Genomic DNA, 23,078 nt, shown 5'->3' on the forward strand with positions numbered 1-23,078 from the left:
GTCAGTGATGAACAGGATTAACACTGTTGTCTAGTGAAGTGAGGACTAGGTTGAGGTTTGTTCCAACACCATCTGTCACTTTGGCTTCAGAGTCTTTTCTTTCCCGTCTGTGTGCACTCATGTTGTCTTTCTCTCACTGATTTAAAAAGATGCTAAAATGGTGGTTGTATGGAAACAGCTTTCATCTGTGCTCGTGCTTCCCTGGGAAATCTCGATGGCCGACCACGAGGCGGAGTTTATTTCTGTGTGCAATTAACAACACAACTGACCCAGCTTGATGACAATAGACTTTTTATTGTGTTAAAAGTTTCTAATTGTTTACGTTACATATAGAAGGCACTTACAAAAACCAAGTTAAATTACAAATGCTGTTAATATAAACATTAAATAGCCGATTTAAAAAAAAAAGAAAAAATGACAAATTAAAGATACGAAAATGACAGCACCATTGGCACTTTTGAACAGTACGTTCCAAATAAGATTTAGCATAATTTCAATCTACAGTACATTAGAAACAATATTCATTTATTATCAGTGTAATAATGCCCAAGCTATGCTTTAAAGTGTAACTTCAGTCATCAAGATAAAAAGATTTAAACCCCACAGTTTTATATTTATTTTAAACATTTTTCACCATTAGCCACCATTAGTTGTCTTTATTTACATATTAGGCTTTGTATGTTGAGCTCTGTGCAGGTCCTGGTACATCTCTACCAGGCGAGTGGCTTCTCTCTGTCCTGACAGCAAAGCACCATGGGTAGTGGAATAGTATTTCCTGTGTGTGGCCTCTCCAGCAAACAGGACCTGCAGAGGCTGAGGATGGAGAAGGTGGAGATCAAGATTAATGAGTGCAGAGAGTGAGAGAAGGAGACAAGCTTTAAAAACAGACTAAAAAAAAAAAAGATCCATCATATGAGCTTGACATGTTTTAGTTTCTATTTCTATCACTGATTCCCTTCATGCAGGACGCTGCAGTCACTTCCCAGAGGGCTTAACATGTCTGTTTGACAAGGGCTGAAGGCCGTCAGCAGAGGGGTCATGCTGCTCCTTCAGCAGTGATCTTACACCCCCACAACCCATTCTCCCCTTCACCCAGAGGGCATCAGGTTTCATGGTTGTGGAGTCAGCCTTCGTTACCCTTCTGACACCAGCTGTATTTGTCCGGCATGTGCTGGGATGTGACATGGAAGTGATGACACTGCCACATTAGCCACATGCTCGCCGAGATTCCGCAGGGAAGATTGTAAACAACTAAATGTACACCTACAACTGTAATGTGTAATTTTAACATTGAAGTAAAAGAGTTCACACAATGTTGATGAAGCCTATCAGCTCACCAAGACTGACTTTCTCAGTATAACCACATTATACGACCACATTCCTGCGATACACACAGGAACTTGACTTCAAAAGTTGACTTTTACAAGCTGTTTGTCTTTGTTGAGACAAACTCTGACACCACAAAACAAGGTCAGACCTTGTCCTTATCCTTATCCTTAAAACATGATAATAATTCTTTATTTAACCTTTATTTATACCACTCTTCTAATTGAGACACATAGTCTACTGTGTTTGATGTGACGCTGCAGTCATACCGGAGCCTTGGTGCTGTTGGCATAAGGCAGTGGCATGGCCAGTCTCTCACAGTCCTCACCGCTGGAGCCCACCCTGGTGAAGGAGTAGGAGCCCTGAATGTAGGGATTACTGCCCCACGAGGAGCGCAGGACGCGGCACGGCTTTGGAATGTCAGGGTTCCCTGAGGATGGACAGAAACGAGGAGCAAGTGAATACTGATGTGGACGGGAAGACGTATTGACCGTCACAGATTCCAGTGCAGACCGGAATCAAACCACTTCCATCAAAGAATGCAGCTGCATCAGCTGAGGGCCTTTCATTAGGACGTCCTATCTGTCAAGACTAATCAACTCACAGGCCTCTGGCACCAGCACACACTATATGTAATTAAGCAACAGCTGAGAGGATTAAACCACAATGACCTAAATGAGTGCGTGCGTGTGTGCGTGCGTGTGCGTGTGTGAACATTGGAAGACCTCATCAGGTGACAAGAATGTGTACTCACACCGTGACCTATTTCTGAGGCAGACTACAGAGCCTTTCTGTACTTTAGAGGCTCTGCACCCAGTCATAATCTACAACCTTTCATGACATGGAGATTGATCAAATGTCAGTAAAGGAAATGGGTTCTTCGTCGCCTCGAAAAAGCAAAATCACTCCCACTGCTCAGTGCTGCCTCTGTGGTGGTGACAGCAGCGCTTTGAACTGCTGCTCACTGACACCTGAGTCATTCAGCTGTGTGGGGTTAGGGTTAACCCTGTTTTCTTTTCTTTCATGAAAAAGCCCCTCACGTCACAGCCGAACGCTTCTGTCATTTCCTTTAACACAAACACAATGAGCAATTGTTGGGTCATAATTCGTATGACTCACTGCACTAACGGGCTCGGTCTCCTCAGGCTATTATGTTACCTTCAGGTTACTCATTCTTCATGACAGATTAACCAGAAGAGAAACATGGAAGTCGGCATTTCCTGTCAGACAAAATCTATATCAGGAGTACAAGGGATAGTACGGCATTTGCCTGTATGATAGTAAGATATCTCCTGTCTCTTTGGTGAGATAATGATTGAATGAAAAATAAATAAGTGAAAATAAACAAGCTAAACATTGTTTCCCTGTGTTCTGACCTGTAAAGCGTCTCAGCAGCTCAGTGCAGGTCTCCGCCACTGTTTCGTCGTCACAGCGCTCCATGTACAGCGCCTCCTGCCCACAGATCCAGCCACTCAGCATGTGGCCATAGCGCTCAGGAGGGTAGAGGACGTCAAAGCTGCAGATCTTCTTGTACCACAGGTCCTCGGGGTAAACGGGCTGTTCCAGCTGAGCCTCGTCCTCCCACACAAACTGAATACTGTTGCACTCGGGGCTCCAGAAGGGCTCTTCGAACTCTAAGAATATCTTATCGGTCGTGCTGATGCCCAGCTTCTCAATGGCGAGCACCTTGTCGTCTGGTAGCGACGGGGAGAACATGGCTTCATGGTTCTGCTTCAGCACACCCAGAGAGGCCGTCACGATCACGTGGTCGGCCATGATCCACTCCTCGTCTTCACACTCCAAGAAAATCGGGCTACGTAGTTTCACGGGGTCCCGGCGAGGCCGGCAGCTGTGGTTGTTTTCGTTGTGGTTGTTGTCCCGGATGGTGTCGTCGCTCTTGTCGATCACCTCCTGGCGCTGGGCTGAGAAGTTCCAGTGGATGCAGCGGATCGGTTTGCTAAGGCAGACAGTGCTGGAGGGGATGTCTCGGGCCAGGAGCTCCACAATCTTCATAAAACCTTCGGGAATGACGTAATGTGCGCCAGGGATCTCTGTCCACTCACCAAACTCACTCAGAGACACCTCATCCATACTGGGAGAGCTGCTTTCACAGCTCTCCACCTGAAACAGAAGCACATATTTAGTATTTCTTGTAGGTAAATGTAAGGAAACATGCAACAGAAATGATTACTGCACTACTTTCAATGTCAACAACTCATTTCTCCAGCTACAGTTGTGCACAGCTGCAGCATCATTAAACTGATGCTGCATACATTTACACATTTTGGTCTCTGAAAACATAATAAAAGTGACTAAAAAGTTCACATCTCTTTCTATTTTAGTGCACTACTAGCGATATTGCGTGTACTTTTTTATTATTAAGCGGTTATTTTTTCACAGATGGGGTAAAAACAAAGGCATCAAACATTGGCCGTCAGCTGCACTTATTTCTAAAAATCAGCATTGGCCTCAGTCATAAAAAAACAACATATAAGTCGACCTCTATTAAAACCAAATGTTTAATTTAGTAGACACACACTGGTGGTGAGTTAATAAAAGTGCTACTGTCGCTGCCTCATTAGCTGCTGATGCAGAATGATCGCAGAGCCCCGGATTACCAAAGGGCTTCTCTCTTTTCTGCTGCATTTAAAAACTGTGTGGGTGTGTATGTTGGGATCATCGCTCAAGTAACATGAATATATTAATAAGCTGCTGGCACTCAGTGACATCAGACAATAATGATGAAGACTAGCAGTGTTACTGCTGTAATGATGAGAGCATAGAGTGATTTGCTTCTTCTGGTGTGTGTGTGTGTGTTAGATAGGAGCGCTAATCCTGTAAAAGTGTGAATTACATCAAGTTTTTATAAAGAAAGTAAAAGAGTGTCACCACTGAATACCCACCATGCAAACCAAACAACCGCTTTGACAATTTTCATTCAAAGGGAAATTCAAACGCACGCTCAGACAGACATCAAGATCTATGGAGAGTAGACACAAACACACACACACACACACACCTTGAGGTATTGTTGAAGCATGGACAGTTTGAGCTTCTTGGTGCTCTCAGAGTCATCAGGATCCACCGTGATCCTTTTGCGCACCACGTCTCGCGTGAAGATGCCAACGCTGTTCTGGCTCTCGGCGCAAACTGGCTTCCCATTCTGGAAGAACTCCTGAGTCAGCTCGTACACCTAAAGCCGGGTCAAGGGTGAGAGACGGAAGAATGGGGAAGGATGTAAAGAAAAAAAAGAGGAAACAAAAGAAACAGTTTAGTTCAGTACAGAGCAGATTATGACCTGCATCTGATGGGGTCAAATGCACAGTGGACAAAGTTTAAGTTTACATCCATGTTTGTCCAGGCTAAGTGTCATATGTAAGCGTAAAGGACTTTGTTATTTATTACATTACTTGATTATGCAAATAGGGGGACAGTTATGTATGTGGATGTCTATGAACACAAAGTAATACTGGGTATAAGTGCATATTTGTATTTCTGTATTGGCAACCGTGCTCCTGCAATGTTTTAAATTGAGATTGCAGTAACCTTTACAAATGTTCAGGGTCACTGTTATATTTGACATATTTCACCTTTAATGTAACTAGGAGTATTATGTCTAGAGCTGAAACAATTGATCGATTATCAATCGATTACTAAATTAATTGACAACTGTTTGGTTAAAAGCTTTTTTCATGATTAAAACAAGATTTTCGATTTTGATTTCGTTTAAGCTTCTTCTTAAATTCTTCATTTCTTTGCTCTGGATAACAAAGAAATTATTCCAGGTTTGACTAACACATCGATCAACATTTTTTAAGGTTTTCTGATATTTTATGGACCAAACTATTCACCGATTCATCGAAAATAATCGACAGATTAATTGGTTATGGAAATAATCGTTAGTTGCAGCTCTAATTATGTCATAATTAGCCTGTGACAAAAGCATGACTTTGATTCATCGTTGAGCAAATCTGATTATCTCCGCTTTGAGTCCCGAGTTTTGTGACACACAAAACAAAAGAGAATAATGACACTACAAAACAATGTGTCAACTTAGGGCAAATGAAGAAGATTCTCAGCAGAGCAAAACATTTGTCACGCCAACACTGAAGCAAAATCTATAACATTCCTAGTTAGGTTATGGAAACTCCTGCACTCAGCCCACAGAATAATGAGTCATCTTCATGTGATGCTGACTATGAAGATACTCAAGGTGAAAAGGAATCAAGAGTCAAACGTGTTTCTCATCACTCTACAGTGTATCAGTCAGATCTGGGTGAAGTGCTGGATATGGCTATGACTTTGGAGTCTTTCCCATTAAGTCATTATGTTTATTTAAATATGCGTAGGTGGGTCACAGCAAACATACAGGTGCATGGGATATAAAAGAACAGTATGCCTTCTGTGTGTTTTTACCTTTCCTGGGACTGCTTTTCCAGATGTGACCTAGTTAAATGATAGTGGGCTGCTACAGAGCATTAAGAGGAGAAGCAGAACAATAATAATGTGCCATAGCTTGTTAAAATCAGCACGCTTTGGTGGTCATTTCACTTTATTCAAGAGCACTGCCACAGATATAAGCAGAGGTTTGGTGCAGAGACGGAGGAAAAAATCATCCCCCAGCATATTGTGTCCATTTTGTTTGCTCTTGAAAAAGCTTCAAGGTTGGAAAAAAAAACAAAAAAAAACCCACACATCTTTCCACACTGTGTTACAGCTGTGACCATGCCTCATTTGTGTCCCCTCACCTCATTGTACAGGTCACTGAACTCCTCCACCAGGTCCTTGGGGATTCTCTTCCCGACGTTGGTCTGGTAGTGAGATACGCCATTCTTCGTGTACAGGCTGATGCGTCCCACGCTCCTCTCCTCGTCTGTGGTGTCCTCCAGCAGCCCGTTGTCCTCTGCCAGGTGGTACACTGGGTTCCCAATGGCTCCATGGATCCACGTGGCTCCAAGTTCCAAAGTTGCTTTTCCTACAGAACAAAGTCAGCGTGAGTTTGAAAATAGACTGCTTTGAAAAGTGTCTTTGAATGAAAGAGTGCAGTCTGTTTTGCAAATGTACAAACATACTGAAGTGATTATTATGTTATCAATGTGGGCTTTTTATTGAAAAAGTTATTTGGGAACTTTGAACAAAGTGTTCTGACATGAATTGAACGGAAACAATTTACAATTGGCAAAAATGGAACAAAACCAGGGCAATTTCTTTTATAAAGTAAAAAATATAAAAATATAACGCATTACGATTTGTTTAAAACAGCATTAGAGCACTTCAGAATAAATGATTAGAAAAACAGGTGGAGTACAAACAAAACAGAAAAACAACAAAGTAAAACTAGACAAGATGATCTACAGCGTCCCCTTCTTTATGTTTAGTTTTCACACTGTGCACCATTAGCAGACTGTCACAAGCTTCTGCTGCTCATAACCAAGGACAAGTAAAAGAAAAATACTATTTAGAAAATGTGTAAACCAAACCACAATCTGAGACCTCCAACATTTGAAATACAATTCAGTCTAGATGCAGGAAAATACTCTTAACTCTGAGGCTCATCATAGCAGCCATTTTTAAAGAAATAGCCCCTCTTGTCCCACTTGACCTAAAAATAAATTAATAACATACATTTTAAAAAATGTACATGCTTTTAGTAATTTCCATAATAACAATATTTTAAATGAAATTATAGTTGATACCTTTTTTTAATGTTTCCTTTTCTCCACACATCTGGATTATGTTAGATGAAAATGTTGTTTTTTTTGTTTGTTTGTGTGTGTGATAGGAGCGTGTCTGTGTGCATGGGTGTGTCCGTCACACAGACCACTCCCCACTGATCTCAGAGGTCTTAGAGGGTATTAATAGATTCAAAAACAAACAATAAAACTTGGTGCCTTGTTGTTTGAGGATATCCTGTTATATTTCCATAGCATTAATAGTTTCAATGGAGATAAAAGATATTACTTTGGAGTAGAAGTATTTACTACAGTGTACAAATCCACTCACCTTGCTGAACACTGAGAACTCGACCGCCAATGTGGTCTGACGCCTCTAGCACGGTGACATCTGTGAAGCCGTTTTTCAGTAGGACCTTAGTTGCAGCAAGGCCGGCCAAGCCAGCACCAATCACTACTATTCGAGGCTGCCGATGAGTGCGTAGGCCGCTACTAAGGGGATCATCAGTGCTCTCTGACGAAATTTCACAACTTTGCATGCCGTCCAAGCTCCTCTTTGATAGACTCTGAGGAACACAGTCAAGATTGAACGTCAAAAATGGGACATTTATGCAACAGAACATCACAGTGAAGAGAGAGGACCTATATATATATAATGACCTATATACATGTGAAGATTGTGTGCCCATTGTGTTGCGTAATCCAGTGAATATGCTATAATACGCCGCCTTTGGTAGAAAAGAGCTTAAGTGAAGAAAGGTTGCAGTAACATCACAGTTCAATCCCTTTTGTCGCCCGTCTCACCCGTTTGTATTCCTTAATCAGCTCCTAATATTAACACGGGCACATTTCCATTATTCTCTGCCAGACTGCTTCTATGCCTTTGCAGCTTTACTCATCTTTTTTTTTTTGGTGTCCATTTTTAAATTTTTGCCCGCCTCTTTTTCTCATGTGCATGGTTTTCCTGCTTTCCTGTTGCTACTCACTGCCCCACACATCCTGACATGGCCAATGTCTCGTTCCTGCCCACCATGAACTGTGAATGGATTACTGAGAGTAATAAGGTCTACAAAGAGGTGCTTCTGTTCAACTTAGATTTGTTTTTTTAAATGCTATTTAATGTGTGAACACCGCAAATGATAAACCGATAATTATACAAACCGTTTATCACGATTCAAGCGTTTGCATTTGGAGTGTTTCTCTGAGTATGATCCACATTCTGTGATCTGTAGCGTTTTGTACGACACTGTACGACACTTCCTATCAGTGAAAAGACTGTGTAAAAGAAGAAAAAAGTCCTTTTTTTATTGCACTTTCTCGTATTACAATGAAACTGTTCAGCAGCAAAATACCAGAAAGAGTGAGGACTGCACAAGTGACCCTGTTACTCTGGTAAACAAAGCTGCTTGCTGTGAATGTATGGACAGCTGTGTGTAAAAACAACACAGTGGGTGTCCTTTCAGAGGATGTTCCTGTTAATCCAATAGAAAGACGTAAAAACAGGCATCACTGGGGGCCGTTTTTTTCCGCGTACTGTTATAACGGTGATTTGACTTTATTGTGAAATCCATGTGTTTTTCCCAGTCGAGACACGCAACAGCAACAACAGGAACAACAGTGAGTGAGTTCCTGCTGTTTCACACATATGCATAGATACATATACAGTACATGCTCCCCCCGCTTTGTTACCACAGCAACACTGAACACAGAGTTGGTAAATGTGGTACTGTGTAAAGAATACACACTGAGATCACACATGAATAAATAAATACAGAAATAAATAAATAAACGAATGAATGATTAAATAAATAAATAAATGTAACACAACTTTAACATCTTGGCATCTCTATTGGAAGAGACACCTGACCAACAACCCTGTGCGTGTGTGTGTGTGTGTGTGTGTGTGTGTGTGTGTGTACTGCACACTGCACACTGTTGAACATATAAAGAGGACACTCAATGTACAGGTGTTTGTGGAAAACAACAAACACACTTCTTGTTTCAGTTTCACTGACTCCCAGCACAGATGTGGGTTAAACCCACTAATCTGGGTTCAGTGTGCAGCATCTGACCTGACTATGTGACCACTGTGTCAAATGTGGGTCAGGACATGTGAGGATTTATTGAACGGGCGTTTCTATTGGAAACATACAATACGTAATTTGAACTATTATTATTCTCTCTGTTTATATCGACTTCACTTAACAGTGCTTCATTTTAGCCTGTCGTCGTGCTATACTGCACAAGCGTCGGTGTGTTTCCGTCATTCTGAAGTTGTCGTTCCCACACTCTGCTCAAACCACAGTTTCACACTGAATGACTTTTTTTGTACAAACCAAATAAAGCCAGGTTTCATGTCCAGTTCCAAAGTTCCCATTGCTTTGTAATAAATCTGCTCGCACACACAAACACATCTTTACTTGCAAAGAAAGGACAACAAACGACTCATCATTTGGATTCCTTGAAACTTGTAGCTGTGACATTGGCTATGTGAATAGACAAGTAAAGAGCGCTGATGGGCAAAGCTGGTCTCATGCGTTTATTTTTGGCAAGATAAAATATTAATTGCAGAATCACCTCTAGGACGGTTGTAAAATTACACCCATTATAATGTTACACAAACACACCTCAGGCTAAATGGCCTTTCTGTGACTATTGTGCGTTCAGGCAGTGCTTTGCAGTCCATGTTTTATTTTTGCACTGATGTTCAGCTGCTTTTTAAAAAAAATAAAAAATAAAAAAAAGGAAGGCACAAATATTTTCAGTGAACATTTTCAGTATTGTCAGTGCTGTGCAACTGGAACTCTTTTATATTCTGCAGCTGCTAAGGAACCAGGTCACAACAACACATCTGACAGAACAAGGATGGAGCCACAGGTCGTATTGTTTACTTTAATATTCACTATTTCATGTATTTGTGAGTGAGTGTGTTACTGTTGTGTAATTTCTTTTTTTACATGTATTCATGCTAAACGTTTACTGTGTCAAATTACTACTATTACGTGTTTTATTAATTATTTATTAATTAATTAATTAATTAATTAATTTATTTATTTATTTATTTATTTATTTATTTATTTATTTAAACAAAGCTGTTAGACTGAGTGAATGGCTGCCTGATTTACTTTTCTAAGTATTTATGGAAGTATTTATTTTTAAGGAAGCATTCATTGATACTTTTAACACACTTTTAATAGCTTATTTGCATTGGCATCAGGTTGGGTGTGCACATTCATATCCATAAATTTGTATCTGATTTCATCAACATCACATGTAAAGCGTGAGTCTCCTGCCCATAGTTTTTCCATGCAATGCAAATGACTCCCATCTCTGAGTAGCACTTGCATTTTGGGAATTGTATTAATGCCTCAAGTTTGTCTGATCATGGAAGACAAACTTAAATGAATGTAAAAACAACATATTTTGATTCAAAGCTATCTTTCTGGAGATGTTTTGTCCTTGTGAGGACATTTTGGCTGGTCCTCAACCATACACTGTATATATAAAATGGACATAGTCTTGCAGTGTCCATTTTAAAACTTGATTGACAGTGTTTCCATAAGTTACCCGTCTCAATCGCTAGTTTCAGGTCTTCTTCAATAAGGCATGATCTCAATTTTGTGAATTTTGTTCCCATTTAGATGAAAATAAACAGATAAGTAGAGCACATTTGTATAAGCACCAGTGTGATTGACAGCTGTCATTGTCCAGTGGGAACTGGGTTGTAGATGATGCCCCTGAATTTACGTGTGCAACTCTAGGTTAGGGTTAGGCATTTAGTTTTTAATTTAGTTAGATTAAGGTAATGGGCTAGGGATTGCATTACATCTATGAGTGTCCTCTCCAATGATACAAGAGTGTCCGTGTATGTGTGGTTAGAGGTATTACCCATGGTGTGGGGACCTAAATCTGTTTACACAGTCACATTAAGAGGACAATAATCAAGTCAATTATTACATTTAAAGGGGAAGACATGTTGTGTGGTTACAATCATGTTACAGTTAGGCCAGTAGTAGTTATTAAGGGTAGGGATTAGGAATTTAAGGGTCTAGGGAATGCATTCTGTCAGTGAGTGTCCTCACTTGCTTCTAAAACTGTAGACACAGTTCCTCACAGCCGTGTCAACACACTCACATCTACATCAGTCTGATAGTAAGTGTTAGTATGATAATGATGTTTGAAAAAGGCCAAACAAAGACAAAGACAAGTACACCACACTATATGTTCCCCTGGTAAATGTACACATGAGCAGCCTCAGCACAGTCACTCAGAAGTAAAGAATCCGCACAATAGAAATACAATAAAGAAAAATGTAATTTAATTAAGCTTTTATCTGGTTTATTTATATATCTCTTTTTTTCTCTCCCACTCTGATTTTTCCTGTTAAAAAGTTTTTGTTTTTTCTTCTCTTTCCACTTTCCACTATATACAAATACATTGATTTGATTTACATAACCATTTGACCATTGAATCACACGTGATGGTTATTAATTACATCAGTCACAGCTGATGGAGAAGGGGTGACTTGTGGGTGATAAGGGAAAATATCAATGACGGATCATAAACTTTTAATCTTCATTCGAACAGCTACTTTAAGAGATTATTATATTGTGATTTAAGAATCCCACAGTGTCCATCTATATGCTGCAGTAGTAAAAGCCTTAAGTGCCACGTATAAGCTGTGATGCCAAAGTGGCACCGGTGAGAAACAAAGCAAACTTCACTGACTTACTCTGATTCATTTTCTGTCAAAGACACAACGAAACAGATCTATTAAAGCAGGGAATAAAACAGCTGTGTGTGTGTGTGTGTGTGTGTGTGTGTGGTTATTCTGTCACATACAGAGAGACTGAGACCTACAATACACCAGTGTCACTAACATTTGATCTGACCCATCTACCGGCGCTTGTTTTTGTGCCGTGTGTTTTCCTCTCTCTCCGTTTACACGAACAGCTGCGTGACATTTACCGCAGACTAATGCGTGCGTGAAAACTCCGGTAAATAACCTCTTCTTATAGTATTTTTTTTTTTTAGGTTAATATTTGAATAAATCTCTGCAACCGGCCCCGACCACCACCGTGCCGTCCCGCTGTTATAAACAATGAGTGCGTGAAATGTGTTCGGAGTAAAGCAGCTGGTTTACCTGACTCTCTTGGGCTTCAGCTTGAGAAAGGAAACTGCAAGACTGCTCCGCTTTCCTTTGTGCCGCTTCTCCCTCAGACCGGCTCTGCTTTGTATTTATGCCTGGAAACCAGAAGCAGCCAGTTTTCCCGTGGCCGCTGCCTCCTCATTGATTATATATGAGCCGCGGTGACGACAGAGACCGGCCCTCCACTGAGTAAGTGCTGTGTAATACACACACACGCGTGTTTGCGGAGCATTCCAAGTGAGGACCCTCGTAATACATTCATAATAATACATAATACAGTCCCCAGCTTCTTACCCTAACCCTAACCATCACAACTAAATGCCTAACCCCAACTAAACTAAACACAATTCCATCCCGAACCATAAAACCAAGATAAGGCAGCCTGTGGCCAAGTGGAAAGGGAACTTGGCTTGTAACCGGAAGGTCCCCACCAGGTCGAAAGGGCTGGGGTACCCCTGAGCAAGGTACCCCAACCCCATTGCGCTACTCAGTTTGACAGCCCACTGCTCCTAATTCTAGGATGAGTCAAAATGCAGAGAATAATTTCCCTAAGGGGATTAATAAAGTATCTAAAATTAAAAAAAGCCGCTTTAAGATGTGACACAATAGCCAAATGAATATTCCCACGAATGTACCCAGACTTTATAACTTTTGAACCACATCCTTCAGAATCAGAATGATGTTTTCCTCTGTTTTTGGGCCATTTGTTGATATTAGCTCCATTCCTATGCAAAATAGTACAAAAACTCACTGGGAACTGTTCAGTAATGTTGGGTCAGAAGTCAGGCACTGAATACTCGGCGCACACACTGTTGAAAATGAGGTTTTAAATCTCAATGAGTTTTTTTTTACCGGGTTAAATAAAGCACCACATGGGTCTATTCTGGGGTCTTTGCTGTTTTCTACATAGATTTCCCCTCTGGTGGGGTCATCCCCAGGATTGGTATGTCCTTCCATGTCTATATAGATCAGGGGTGTCAAACTCATTTTTGTTCAGGGGCCACATACAGCACAATTTGATCTCAAGGGCGCCGGACCAGTAAAAATAGCAAAATAATAGAATAATAACCTACGAACAACAAGAACTCCTTTGTTTTTTCTCCTTTGTTTTACATTTAATGAAGGATAATTTTACAAAACATGAAATTTCTTGAGAAATATAAGTGCAATTTCAACAATATCATGCCTAAATTTACTATTTACACAGCACACTGGATCAATAAAGGCACAAACATTTAGTCACGGGTATCTGAAGCATTTGACATTACGTTTAGATTAACAAATTCATCCTGTGGGCCGGATTGGACCCTCCGGATTTGACACCCCTGATATAGATGATACTTAACTGTACCTACAGTACCCATTAAGGCCACAGATCACAGTGTCCTGAGTACACTAGAAGAATGCTTCTCTGATATACAGACGTGGGTGAATGATTGATTTTTTTTACACTAACAAAGCAGATATTCTGTGGGCCCAGAGCACTGCTGACCGATTATCTGTCCTGTCAACCCAGGACAAAAAACATTGGTTGGTGTATTTTATTTTCGAACTGCATGTTACAAAGGTTGTCCAGTCCAAGTATCATTGTTGAGATAAGACCCATACTTAATCACAGAAATGCTGAAACCATTATACAGCGTTTTATCTCATCCCTTTGGCCAAAATAGAACAATGTGAAGCATCTACAATATGTTCAATACTCATACAGTTCAACTTTAAGTCTAACTACTAAATATCACCAAGGCAGAGCAACTACTGGCAATGGGAATGGTGTTAAATCTGAGGTGTACTCATACATTTTTGTGTGAAAGAAGATCACTGTGATTGGCTGTTAAGCGCTAGTCAATCGAAGGATGACAAGGCACATAGAAATAATCGATTAATCGGTTCAAAGCTTTTTGTCATGATTAAAACAAGATTTCCGATGGTTTAAGCTTCTTAAATGTGAGTATTTTCTTAATTTCTTTGCTCTGGAGAACAAATAAATCATTAAAAGTTAATCATTTTTGGTTTGTGGACAAAACAAGACATTTGAGAGCATCATCATATCCAGGTTTTCTGATCTTTTATGGAGCAAACGATTCATCGAGAAAATAAGCGACAGGTTAATCGGTTATGAAGATAATCGTTAGTTGCAGCTCTAGAAATAATGAAAGAAGCAAATAACATGACTAAGGGCTAAGGACTTGTCACTGCGCTGTCTCAAGTCCTTCCATCTCTGTGATGGTCGCGTGACAAGATAAAGAAATGCTTCAGGCCTCCACGTAAGAGCAGAACATGATGTGCTGGGCTCGTTAGCTCCAGACAATGCAGTGTGTGTGTGTGAGTGCTGTTGCCAGCCTTTACCCGTTTTGCAAATAGTTGAGGCTTGTCTGATTTGATATGCCACATAATCGTTTAATCTATAACATCAATCTATTATCTTTACCGCCTATCCTGCATGCTTGGGTCACATGCAGCGTGAGCTGGAGCCAATCCCAGCTAACATTGGGCAAGAGGCAAGGTACAACCTGGACAGGTTAATTTATAACACTGCATCATATTTCATAAGTTATAGTGTTCTGGCTGTGAAATCATCAACAAAACTGGTCATTTTAGCCACAAAATAAATACAATGGGTTATATAGTGTAATATGTACCTTGTGGAGTCAAAGTATAGAGAAGCATAAAATAGATCATACCACAAATTGCACCCAATAAGTAAATACTCTTTTATGAGAGCAGTCTCATAAAAGAGCTTACAATATATCAAAGTAGAAATAATAATAACACCAATGTAGCTGTTTTTATATAACTCAACCTCACATACACCCGGCATAGGAAGAGAAATACAGAAAGAGATATTCATAGAGTTTTCAAAATGAAAAGACATAGAATTTTAAATTGATGACACTGCCTTTTTGGTGCATGTGTTCCATGTGGTTGAACAGGAAAGTATGACCCTGTTTGGTTTTGGTGGCTTGACCATTTATCTTCCCTAAAAGGTCATCCCAACTGCTTTGTCTTCAGGTCCAAACTCATAAATCAACAGGAAGTCCTGTAGACAATTTGGTGATGTGGTTTGTCCATGTGCCGGCCAATAATCAGGGAACTTCATCTCACGGGTTGCCTCCCTTCCTGTTCCTTTGTCTGTGCTTTGTTGTGAAGGAAGGCTGTCAGACAGTTCATTTCAATAATCAGCAGAAAATCTGCATACAAAACTTAACACTTATTGTTTTACAAATAAAATCAAACACAATGTACAGATTAGTAGTGCGGCTTCAGTAGAGTTGCCAAATTCTCTTTAACTGAATTAAGACGACTGTACAGGGAACAGCTCAATGATTAGATGTATGATTATTTATTTATAGGTACAAAGTCCACTCAAGTCTTTTTGCCATAGCACACAATACTTTAGGTCTGATTAACAAGCGGCATAATAAAATCACAGTCACTGTGAATTTGACCTCAGTGGTATGAATTGAAATGATTACACTCATAAGTCAAGAATTAAAGCATGTTTCTATCATTGTCCTGGTGGATAATGAACTGATTGCAATGATTCTCTTTGATCAGTGATTTTGTTTGACTTTGAAAAAAAAGGAACATCTACAATAATGGCTTTAAAACTCCAGATGAATGAACGTCTTTATTGGCTTTAAACATAGTAATATGACTGAATCAGAGAATTCGATGGTGCACTTTGGCAATAAATGTCTTTGTGCCGATGACGTCCTACAAACATCCCCTCATCAGTTCCCCCTGGAATAATATGATGATAGATTGTTCAGTGAGACAGTAATCAGTGAGCTATTTTACATTACAACATGTAATTTCATGTATTTGTCAAAAAACTATAAAACACTATACTGAATATATCAAGGTGATATTCATGGTTGAATGTGAGAACTTTTCACAAAGCCACTGACCTCTGGGAGTCCCTGGACTCGGAGGCAGTGAACTGTAGTTGCACTTAATACTATTGATTCCAGTTTGATTCATCAATTGAGATGCTGATACTTACAGCTTAAATTTGTTTTAGGTACATAGAAAACATTTTTTGATTTAGGTTTATTAAGGATAGACAACTAAGGCTATCCATCCCTGCTGTTTGGCTGGGATTAACAAAACTGCCTTTATTTGCAGTATGAAAGACTGCAGTACCATATAACTGGAAGAGGCATGGACTGAACTGTAAATGCCAGATGACCTTTTTGAGATTTTACATTAAAACTTGTGCATGCATAACTTTGGATTAGATATTATATGATGTCACTGAGCTTTTACCTTCTGCTGCTTCAATGTGTTACCAAACAGTTGGTAGCTGTACCAAGCAGAGCAGGTGATACCTGACTAACAATCATTACCTGTCCCAGTCATAATATGACTTATATAAGAGTGTATTTAACTCACACTTGTAGTTTTACCACAGGATTATCACACACATAAGCTTCTGGGACAAAGTTTTATTGTGGCAGGGCCTGCATTAAGATTAGCATGCATGTTCCAGATCATGAGCCTGATAACTCTTGCAAACAGTTTTTTTTTTAATCAGGCCCAGCATATAACACCTAATAAGATACAAAGCATTCACAACAATGCTACTGTGCAGAGCTCTGCTTTACCGGTCCTGCTGCTATGGTCTGTGTAACCTACTTCAGTATTTCTAACAACCAACACACAAGTACTCATAACACTGGAGATGCACCTGAAGGAGGAGCAAAACAACCTTTTTCCCTTCATGTAATGAAAAACATTACAATGTACCAAGTCCTGGATGGATAGTCACAAAACACTTTTGATGTTGCTGTGCTCACAGGTGAAAAGGATCTGAAAGCATATTTTTTAAATGATGCATCAAAAATGTTTTCTGGAAGATTCTTAGGTTTATCCAACACAGGCTCTGCCATAGTTACTGTAGCCTACATCATCTCCAGGGTTCCTCCCCTTTTCAGCTCTGACAAACCAATATTCACTTTTTAACACTACCTGTAGGCGCCATTTATCCTGATCCTGGTTTTTACCATTATTCATATATTTTTACAAACACCTGCATCACCAGTGTGTCCACCTTGAAACGAATTGACAATAAACAATAGACATCCAAAGTTAAAACCCACACCCTGTGGAGTGGCTAAAATAAGAACTGATTCATTGGTACACTACCAGTCCAGTTACATTCCTACATCAGACATCAGATTTCTTTTCTAATGTTGTGAAATACACTGGAATTACTTTATACAGTGGAGCTGTGTGAACCTGTTTGGGGAAGGGCATCACTGCAACAGTTTCACAGCTATAAAACAAAGGCAGTATGAAGAGGGATCATTTTTTGGAATTCAGATATACGCAATCAAACTGATGGAAAAGAAGCAAGAGAAAGATCAGTGTATCCTGTAAAGGAAGCCATGTAAGTAATTGAAGGCACAGCTGGACATCCTGTAGGTCAATATCAACTCTCTTGTAAGTCTTTTATTGCCAGTTACGCAATCACAAGACCACTATGTCCTCTATATGCATTGGTCCCCTAGGATCACATGATTCTTTTGCTTAATTATTTTACGAGGTGGTGTGATTAGCACGTGAATTTGCATGTGCTTGCTGCATAATTAGAGGAATTCTGGCGTGGGACTGTTGGAGCAGTGGGTTTGCGAGAAAGGCCTCTCTGTCCCGTTGGTCTACCAGGCACAGAGACCTCACATTGTGAGTCTGTGCAGTGTTGAGTTACTGTATTGTCCATCCTTTTCCCACCTCCCTTTCACTCTCATGCACAGCCACGCAGCAGAGAGGGGGAAGAAAGTGGCTTTTCATTGATGGGTCAGTTGGAGCACGCACAGGGACTCGGTGAGGAGGGGCGTCAGTCAACTGCCTTACATGATGTTGAGAATCGAAAAGCAACCTGTGTGAACCTCACAGAGTGACTCATTAACTCTGACACCACCATGGAGCAGTCGGGAGGGTACAAAGGCCCGATCACTGTGTAGCTATTAACACAGGTTAAGGCATGTATAACTGCCCTTGTCCTGGTACACAAGCACAAGTGGGGAATCGATTGATTAAATGAAGTGTGTGTGTCTCTGCTCCGCTACAGGGCAAAATGCCACCTTTCAGCTTGTTGCTGCTTTAGCATACAGTTGTAAGCATGTTGAGCACCATTCAGTCTGCCTACCTATGATCTTAATTATTTTTATAATTATATATTATTATTATAATATAATTTGACCATGATTTTTCATGGTTGTCTTATTCTTCTGTGCAGCAGCTTCTTCTGGGTATTAGCACAACTCTCTCTGTGTTTCTCAGTATAGCGACGGTTTGTTCTTGTGTCGCCCAGCAACCTTCCTCCACCCACTGTGCACAGGAAGTGACTTGTTTTATGTCACAACTGATGGAGGCAAGGTGGAAGCACAGCGGCAATGGAATTAATGCTTATTGCAACTATGTGGATAAGGGACTTCCTCTTTCTTCCTCTTAACTTTCATTCAGGGTTACAAACACAACTGCAGATCTGTAATCCAGTATGGAGGAATCCAGATCTACGTCAAAGCAGCGGTTTATTATTTGGGTATGGATGGGAGGAAGAAAGAGACGAGTAATGACAGGGGCCAGCTGCTGTAAAACACCAATGAAGAGGAGGAAAAATATCGAGGAAGAGATAGATAAAAGGAGGTATAGGAAAGGGAAAAGAAAGGCAGTAACATAACACTGTGGATGCCAACACACACATAAATGCAATTCTGCCCTCCACGGAAAAAAGAAAGGTTTCTGTCAATCACAGGTCTTCAAAAAGTAGATCAAAGGATATAATAAATACTGAGGTCAGGAGTCCGTGTCCAAATTCCTTTGAACTAAAGTCGCCCACCTTAGTTACTGTTGCTAAGTAAGAAGGGGAACTCGACACTATGGTTGCCTAACAACGGAACCCAAACTTTGTGTAGAGACAATTAGCTGCAGGTCTTATTCAGCCACTAACACAGTCTGTAGGATGAGTGGTGGACGAGTGTCAGAGGGAGCCGGCTGCATTACCTGGTGGGGTTTCAGTCCTGCCCTCGACTTGCTGAGCACAGGCCCTGTGAGACAAGAAGGGGAGGTCAATGTTCTGTTGGTAGGCAGTGGAGACCCGCGGCATATTTTGAAGACCATTGCTGGTTTTCAGAAAGAAAAATGTCTTCATGTCTGGGTGATAGAAAACAGCATGGACGTGGTGGCTAGACAGCTGCTGCTCCTCTACCTGGCACTGATGCCCCAAGAAAGGATAGGACTTCATGAGAAGACTGAAGTTTACCTCGAAGTGTTTGGTAACGGTGAGATCCGTTGTCAGACAGAGGAGATACTGAGGCATGCAGCCTCCCAGCTTTCTCTTTGTGTTACTGAAACAATGGAGACAGCCTCACACCCCTGTCTGAACACCACTCTACTCAAGTTTAAGGAGCGAGATCAGCTGGCCAATATATTCAAGACATGGATGCAGCCTCAGTCTTCAACGTCTTCATCTAAGGGTTCCACCCCTGTCCTTATGTCCAAAGCCTGGGACGATCGGGTCAGGCAGCACCTTGGAACGCGCTACGACGCCAAGAAAGGCTGCTTCGACTGGGACCTTACAATGAAACTGCACCAGAAAGGGTGTGATGTCATCAACAAACAACAGTATGTGCGATGGAGGGAACGTGGATTGGCATTTGAAATGAGGGATGGTGTTTACCAAGTAACCAATCCCAGTTTGCTCTCCTTCAGAGTCTTCAGTCAGAGGGGCAACAAAGTGGCTGTGAGAGGTTACTGGGGAGACATAGTTGCCAGTCCTTATCTTTCGTTTGGCATTGAAACTGATGACAAGAGCCAACAGAAGACACAAAATGGGCACCATACCAAGTCAGCCCAGGATATCTCCTTTGCAAATGTGCAACTGTTGTTCCAGTCACTGTCTGGTAGACAGGGCAGCCCCTCCACTTCTCTGTCAGACACAGAGCATCAGGAGCCATCCACACTGACTGACCAAAGAGCTGTCACTTTGAATGACTTGATGCATGTCAGTGGAATCTCTGTCACCTTCCTGCCTGTTGACTCACTTTGCAAACTGGCAGAAAAACAGAAATACTCCCACTTTTTCAACACCATTTATCTCTCTGTGAGCTGTGTGCACCAGTTGGGCCCGGCCATTAAACAGATTGCAGCACCCAATGCTGTGGTTGTTATGGAGCTGGCCAAGTACATTTTGGATCTGAACAAAGAGCAAGAAGCAGGCTTTGCTGAGAAAGTGGTGAACATTGCTCTTGAAGCTGGATTTGAACCGTGGCAAGAGGGGAAGACCAATGATGTCCATGCTTTTTTCATACCACAGAAGAGGACATGATGTTTTACTCCATTTCAGCATAACATGAACAGAACAAAAAATGAACTGTAAATTTTGTAAGCCATGATAATGATAATATTGTAAAGGAGGTCTTAAATATGATCCTCAAAGCTATATGAAATACACTGTGCTAAAAATTACATGATCCAAGGAAAAGTCATTGTTGGTGAATAATCCAAAATTTCCTGTGTCACAATATAGAAAGTAACTCCAACTCACAGATTCTCCAAAAACAATATTAAGTGCATGTGTAAGCCACGTTAAAATGTAGGGTGGATTAACAATCAACCAATCAAAAACACTTAATTTAAATAGAAAACAGTTAATTAGACAATAACTCATTAAAATGTAAGCAAAAGCTAATATAAACTGATAAAAATAATATAACAATTTCATCAAATAAGAATTAGTTAAAAAATAATTGTTCCGTGTATTATTCTTGTTTACCTCCATTGTCATTGCCATCATTCTCCTTTTGTATTTGGAGATTGTTTGGTTTATTTGCCTCAGTCACTCTGGCTTCGTCCATTCTGTCCATGATTCATGTGATTGTATTTGATTCAGTCATGTATACTTGTTAGAATAAAGTTTTGTTTTAAAGACGTTCGCACACAGCGTCCGTGTTTTATGAGCATGCTGCTGCATCACAGCACCACATACAGGCCTGGCCTATGTACTACAGCAACAGACAACATTTCCTTTTGTTGTGTTTACTGAATTTTTTTTGAACATGAAAAAGAAAAAGATAATTTACGGTTTGCTCTGAGGAAGAATGCAGCATACAATTAATGTTCCATCATTTCTGTTCAAGAGGACCAAACAGAGGCAAGAAATCACATCAACAACAACAACAACAGAAATCATCAAACGTTACACACTGTTGCTTTAATCCAAGAAAGCAAATAGCACATTGTAATATCTTAGACAGTTTTTACAGATTATATTTTCACTTCAAATCTCTTCATCTTTGCTGACCCTTACTCTGTTTCACTCCCTTGTGTTTGCTTATCTCCGGTTGCGCAACAGGTGAGTCGTCTTGAGCATTCTGTTGTTATACAATAACAAGGAGCCCTGTCACATTGTGTTGTGGTCAAACCCTCCCCCTCCTCACTGAAACCCATGCCCCTCCCCCCTCCCCACTCAAGTCTCTCCAGAAAAGCATACATTAACTTGTAAGCTGCCTTTGCCACAACAAGCGGCTTATCTTCATAAGCCTGTGCGGTCGTAGCAATGTGCACACACAGAGGTGTCAGACATAAAGGAAGCCCTCTCCTCCCACTGTTGTTCTCCATTAGGTTATTATTTCAGAAGAACGTGGTTAATCTGAGTGTTATGAGTAAAATGCAAATGAAATTGTTGCTCAAAAAAGCTCAGATCTATACATTAGGATCTGATGTAAAGGCTGTAATGAAGTATAGGATTTTAAATATATTTTGATGAATGAATCTAAAGTGAGATAAAGGGTCAGAGAACGGTTTCCTTTAGCATGCATGTGACCATATATGGAGAGACTTTGCCTTTACTGATATGTTGACTCATACATGGTTTTCAAGATTTTCTAAGAGTAAATATTTTCATCACACTGTGAATATCAAGCTCATACTGCTTATAGTTAGTTAGTTAGTTAGTTAGGTAATATATATTCTCCATTCTATTCTAAAAATCTAAATATTCCATATCTTTCTATACTGTACATTCATAGATGTGAATTTAAATGTTTATTATTGTATTAACTTTACTGTCATTGCTGTCATAAAACAGTAAATTTGCTCAATAAAAGATTAGCTTATCTTGACCTCCTGTGTTGTCTGCAGTGGCTTGTAGAGTAACCTCTGTGAACTGGATTCCGGTCAGTTTTTCCATGAAAATGTGCAGAATGTGACGTTATGCGCTCTCCTGTATCCTGTATCAAATTAAACATCATTGGCTGAATTATATGGCCTCTAATATCAACCAAAGGCACTGCTGACTTTAACAGAAACCCAACAAAAGCAAAAAAAAAGTAAAAGAAAGAGCTGGAAACCATAACTAAATCTACTCTAAATGTAACTTTGTCATTTCGTTTCTAATAAACCTGGCCTCTTTCTGCCTGGATGTTTGTTTTACTCAGCATATAATATACAGTATTATACCTCAGAGTCTCATTCTAAATATATAAAGAAAGTAAGTCTGCACTTTCTCATGTCTCAGATGGTTGAATGTATTTACTATTCCAGTGCTCCACATTTGAATCTTATACTAAAAGTGTAAAAAAAAAAAACTGTGACCCCAAATAGAGACAGCAAATTTAAATTGTCCAGTAAGTTGGATGTTGAGCTTGTGTGAGACAGGAAGCAGTAGAGACATGAAGAGGGAGGGAGCTGACAGTAAATATAACTGTCTGCCTTATCTTTGGCTCAAAAGAACAAAAAAAATAACCTATGATGATTACAGTCGTGTCCAGGCCCTTCGCTGGGTCTCATGTGGTGGTCGTACAGTGAGGATAACCCCCTGACCTGACCTGTTCTCTCAAGGAGGTTGTTTTTGAAGTCCAGGAAAGGGATGACACCAACGCCCCGGACGCAGTCGCTCAGTGGCATGAATGCAATTTCCAATACAA

At 40.3% G+C, this 23,078-nt stretch overlaps 2 protein-coding genes across 3 annotated transcripts; one reads left to right on the top strand and one right to left on the bottom strand.

The window, feature by feature from the left end:
• Positions 1 to 274: 274 nt before the first annotated feature.
• smox (spermine oxidase) lies at positions 275 to 12,261 on the bottom strand. 2 transcript variants are annotated; one of them, XM_044029019.1, is made up of 7 exons: positions 12,142 to 12,256; positions 7,330 to 7,564; positions 6,075 to 6,301; positions 4,346 to 4,519; positions 2,703 to 3,447; positions 1,596 to 1,756; positions 275 to 813 (listed from the first exon to the last, which is right to left on the bottom strand). In XM_044029019.1, exons 2-7 carry the CDS (start codon positions 7,535 to 7,537, stop codon positions 661 to 663), a joined length of 1,668 nt encoding a protein of 555 aa, XP_043884954.1. In that variant the 5' UTR covers positions 7,538 to 7,564; positions 12,142 to 12,256; the 3' UTR covers positions 275 to 660. The 2 variants fall into 2 exon arrangements, with proteins under 2 accessions (XP_043884954.1, XP_043884955.1); XM_044029020.1 differs by lacking the exon at positions 1,596 to 1,756 and having other exon boundaries at positions 12,142 to 12,261.
• Positions 12,262 to 19,114: 6,853 nt separating this feature from the next.
• LOC122771411 (dynein axonemal assembly factor 3-like) lies at positions 19,115 to 21,086 on the top strand. Its single transcript, XM_044028973.1, has one exon. It carries the CDS (start codon positions 19,115 to 19,117, stop codon positions 20,477 to 20,479), a length of 1,365 nt encoding a protein of 454 aa, XP_043884908.1. The 3' UTR covers positions 20,480 to 21,086.
• The last annotated feature ends 1,992 nt before the right edge of the window (positions 21,087 to 23,078 follow it).

The sequence above is a fragment of the Solea senegalensis genome, linkage group LG6 (assembly GCF_019176455.1).
Source record: "Solea senegalensis isolate Sse05_10M linkage group LG6, IFAPA_SoseM_1, whole genome shotgun sequence".
NCBI classification, from domain to species: Eukaryota; Metazoa; Chordata; class Actinopteri; order Pleuronectiformes; family Soleidae; genus Solea; species Solea senegalensis.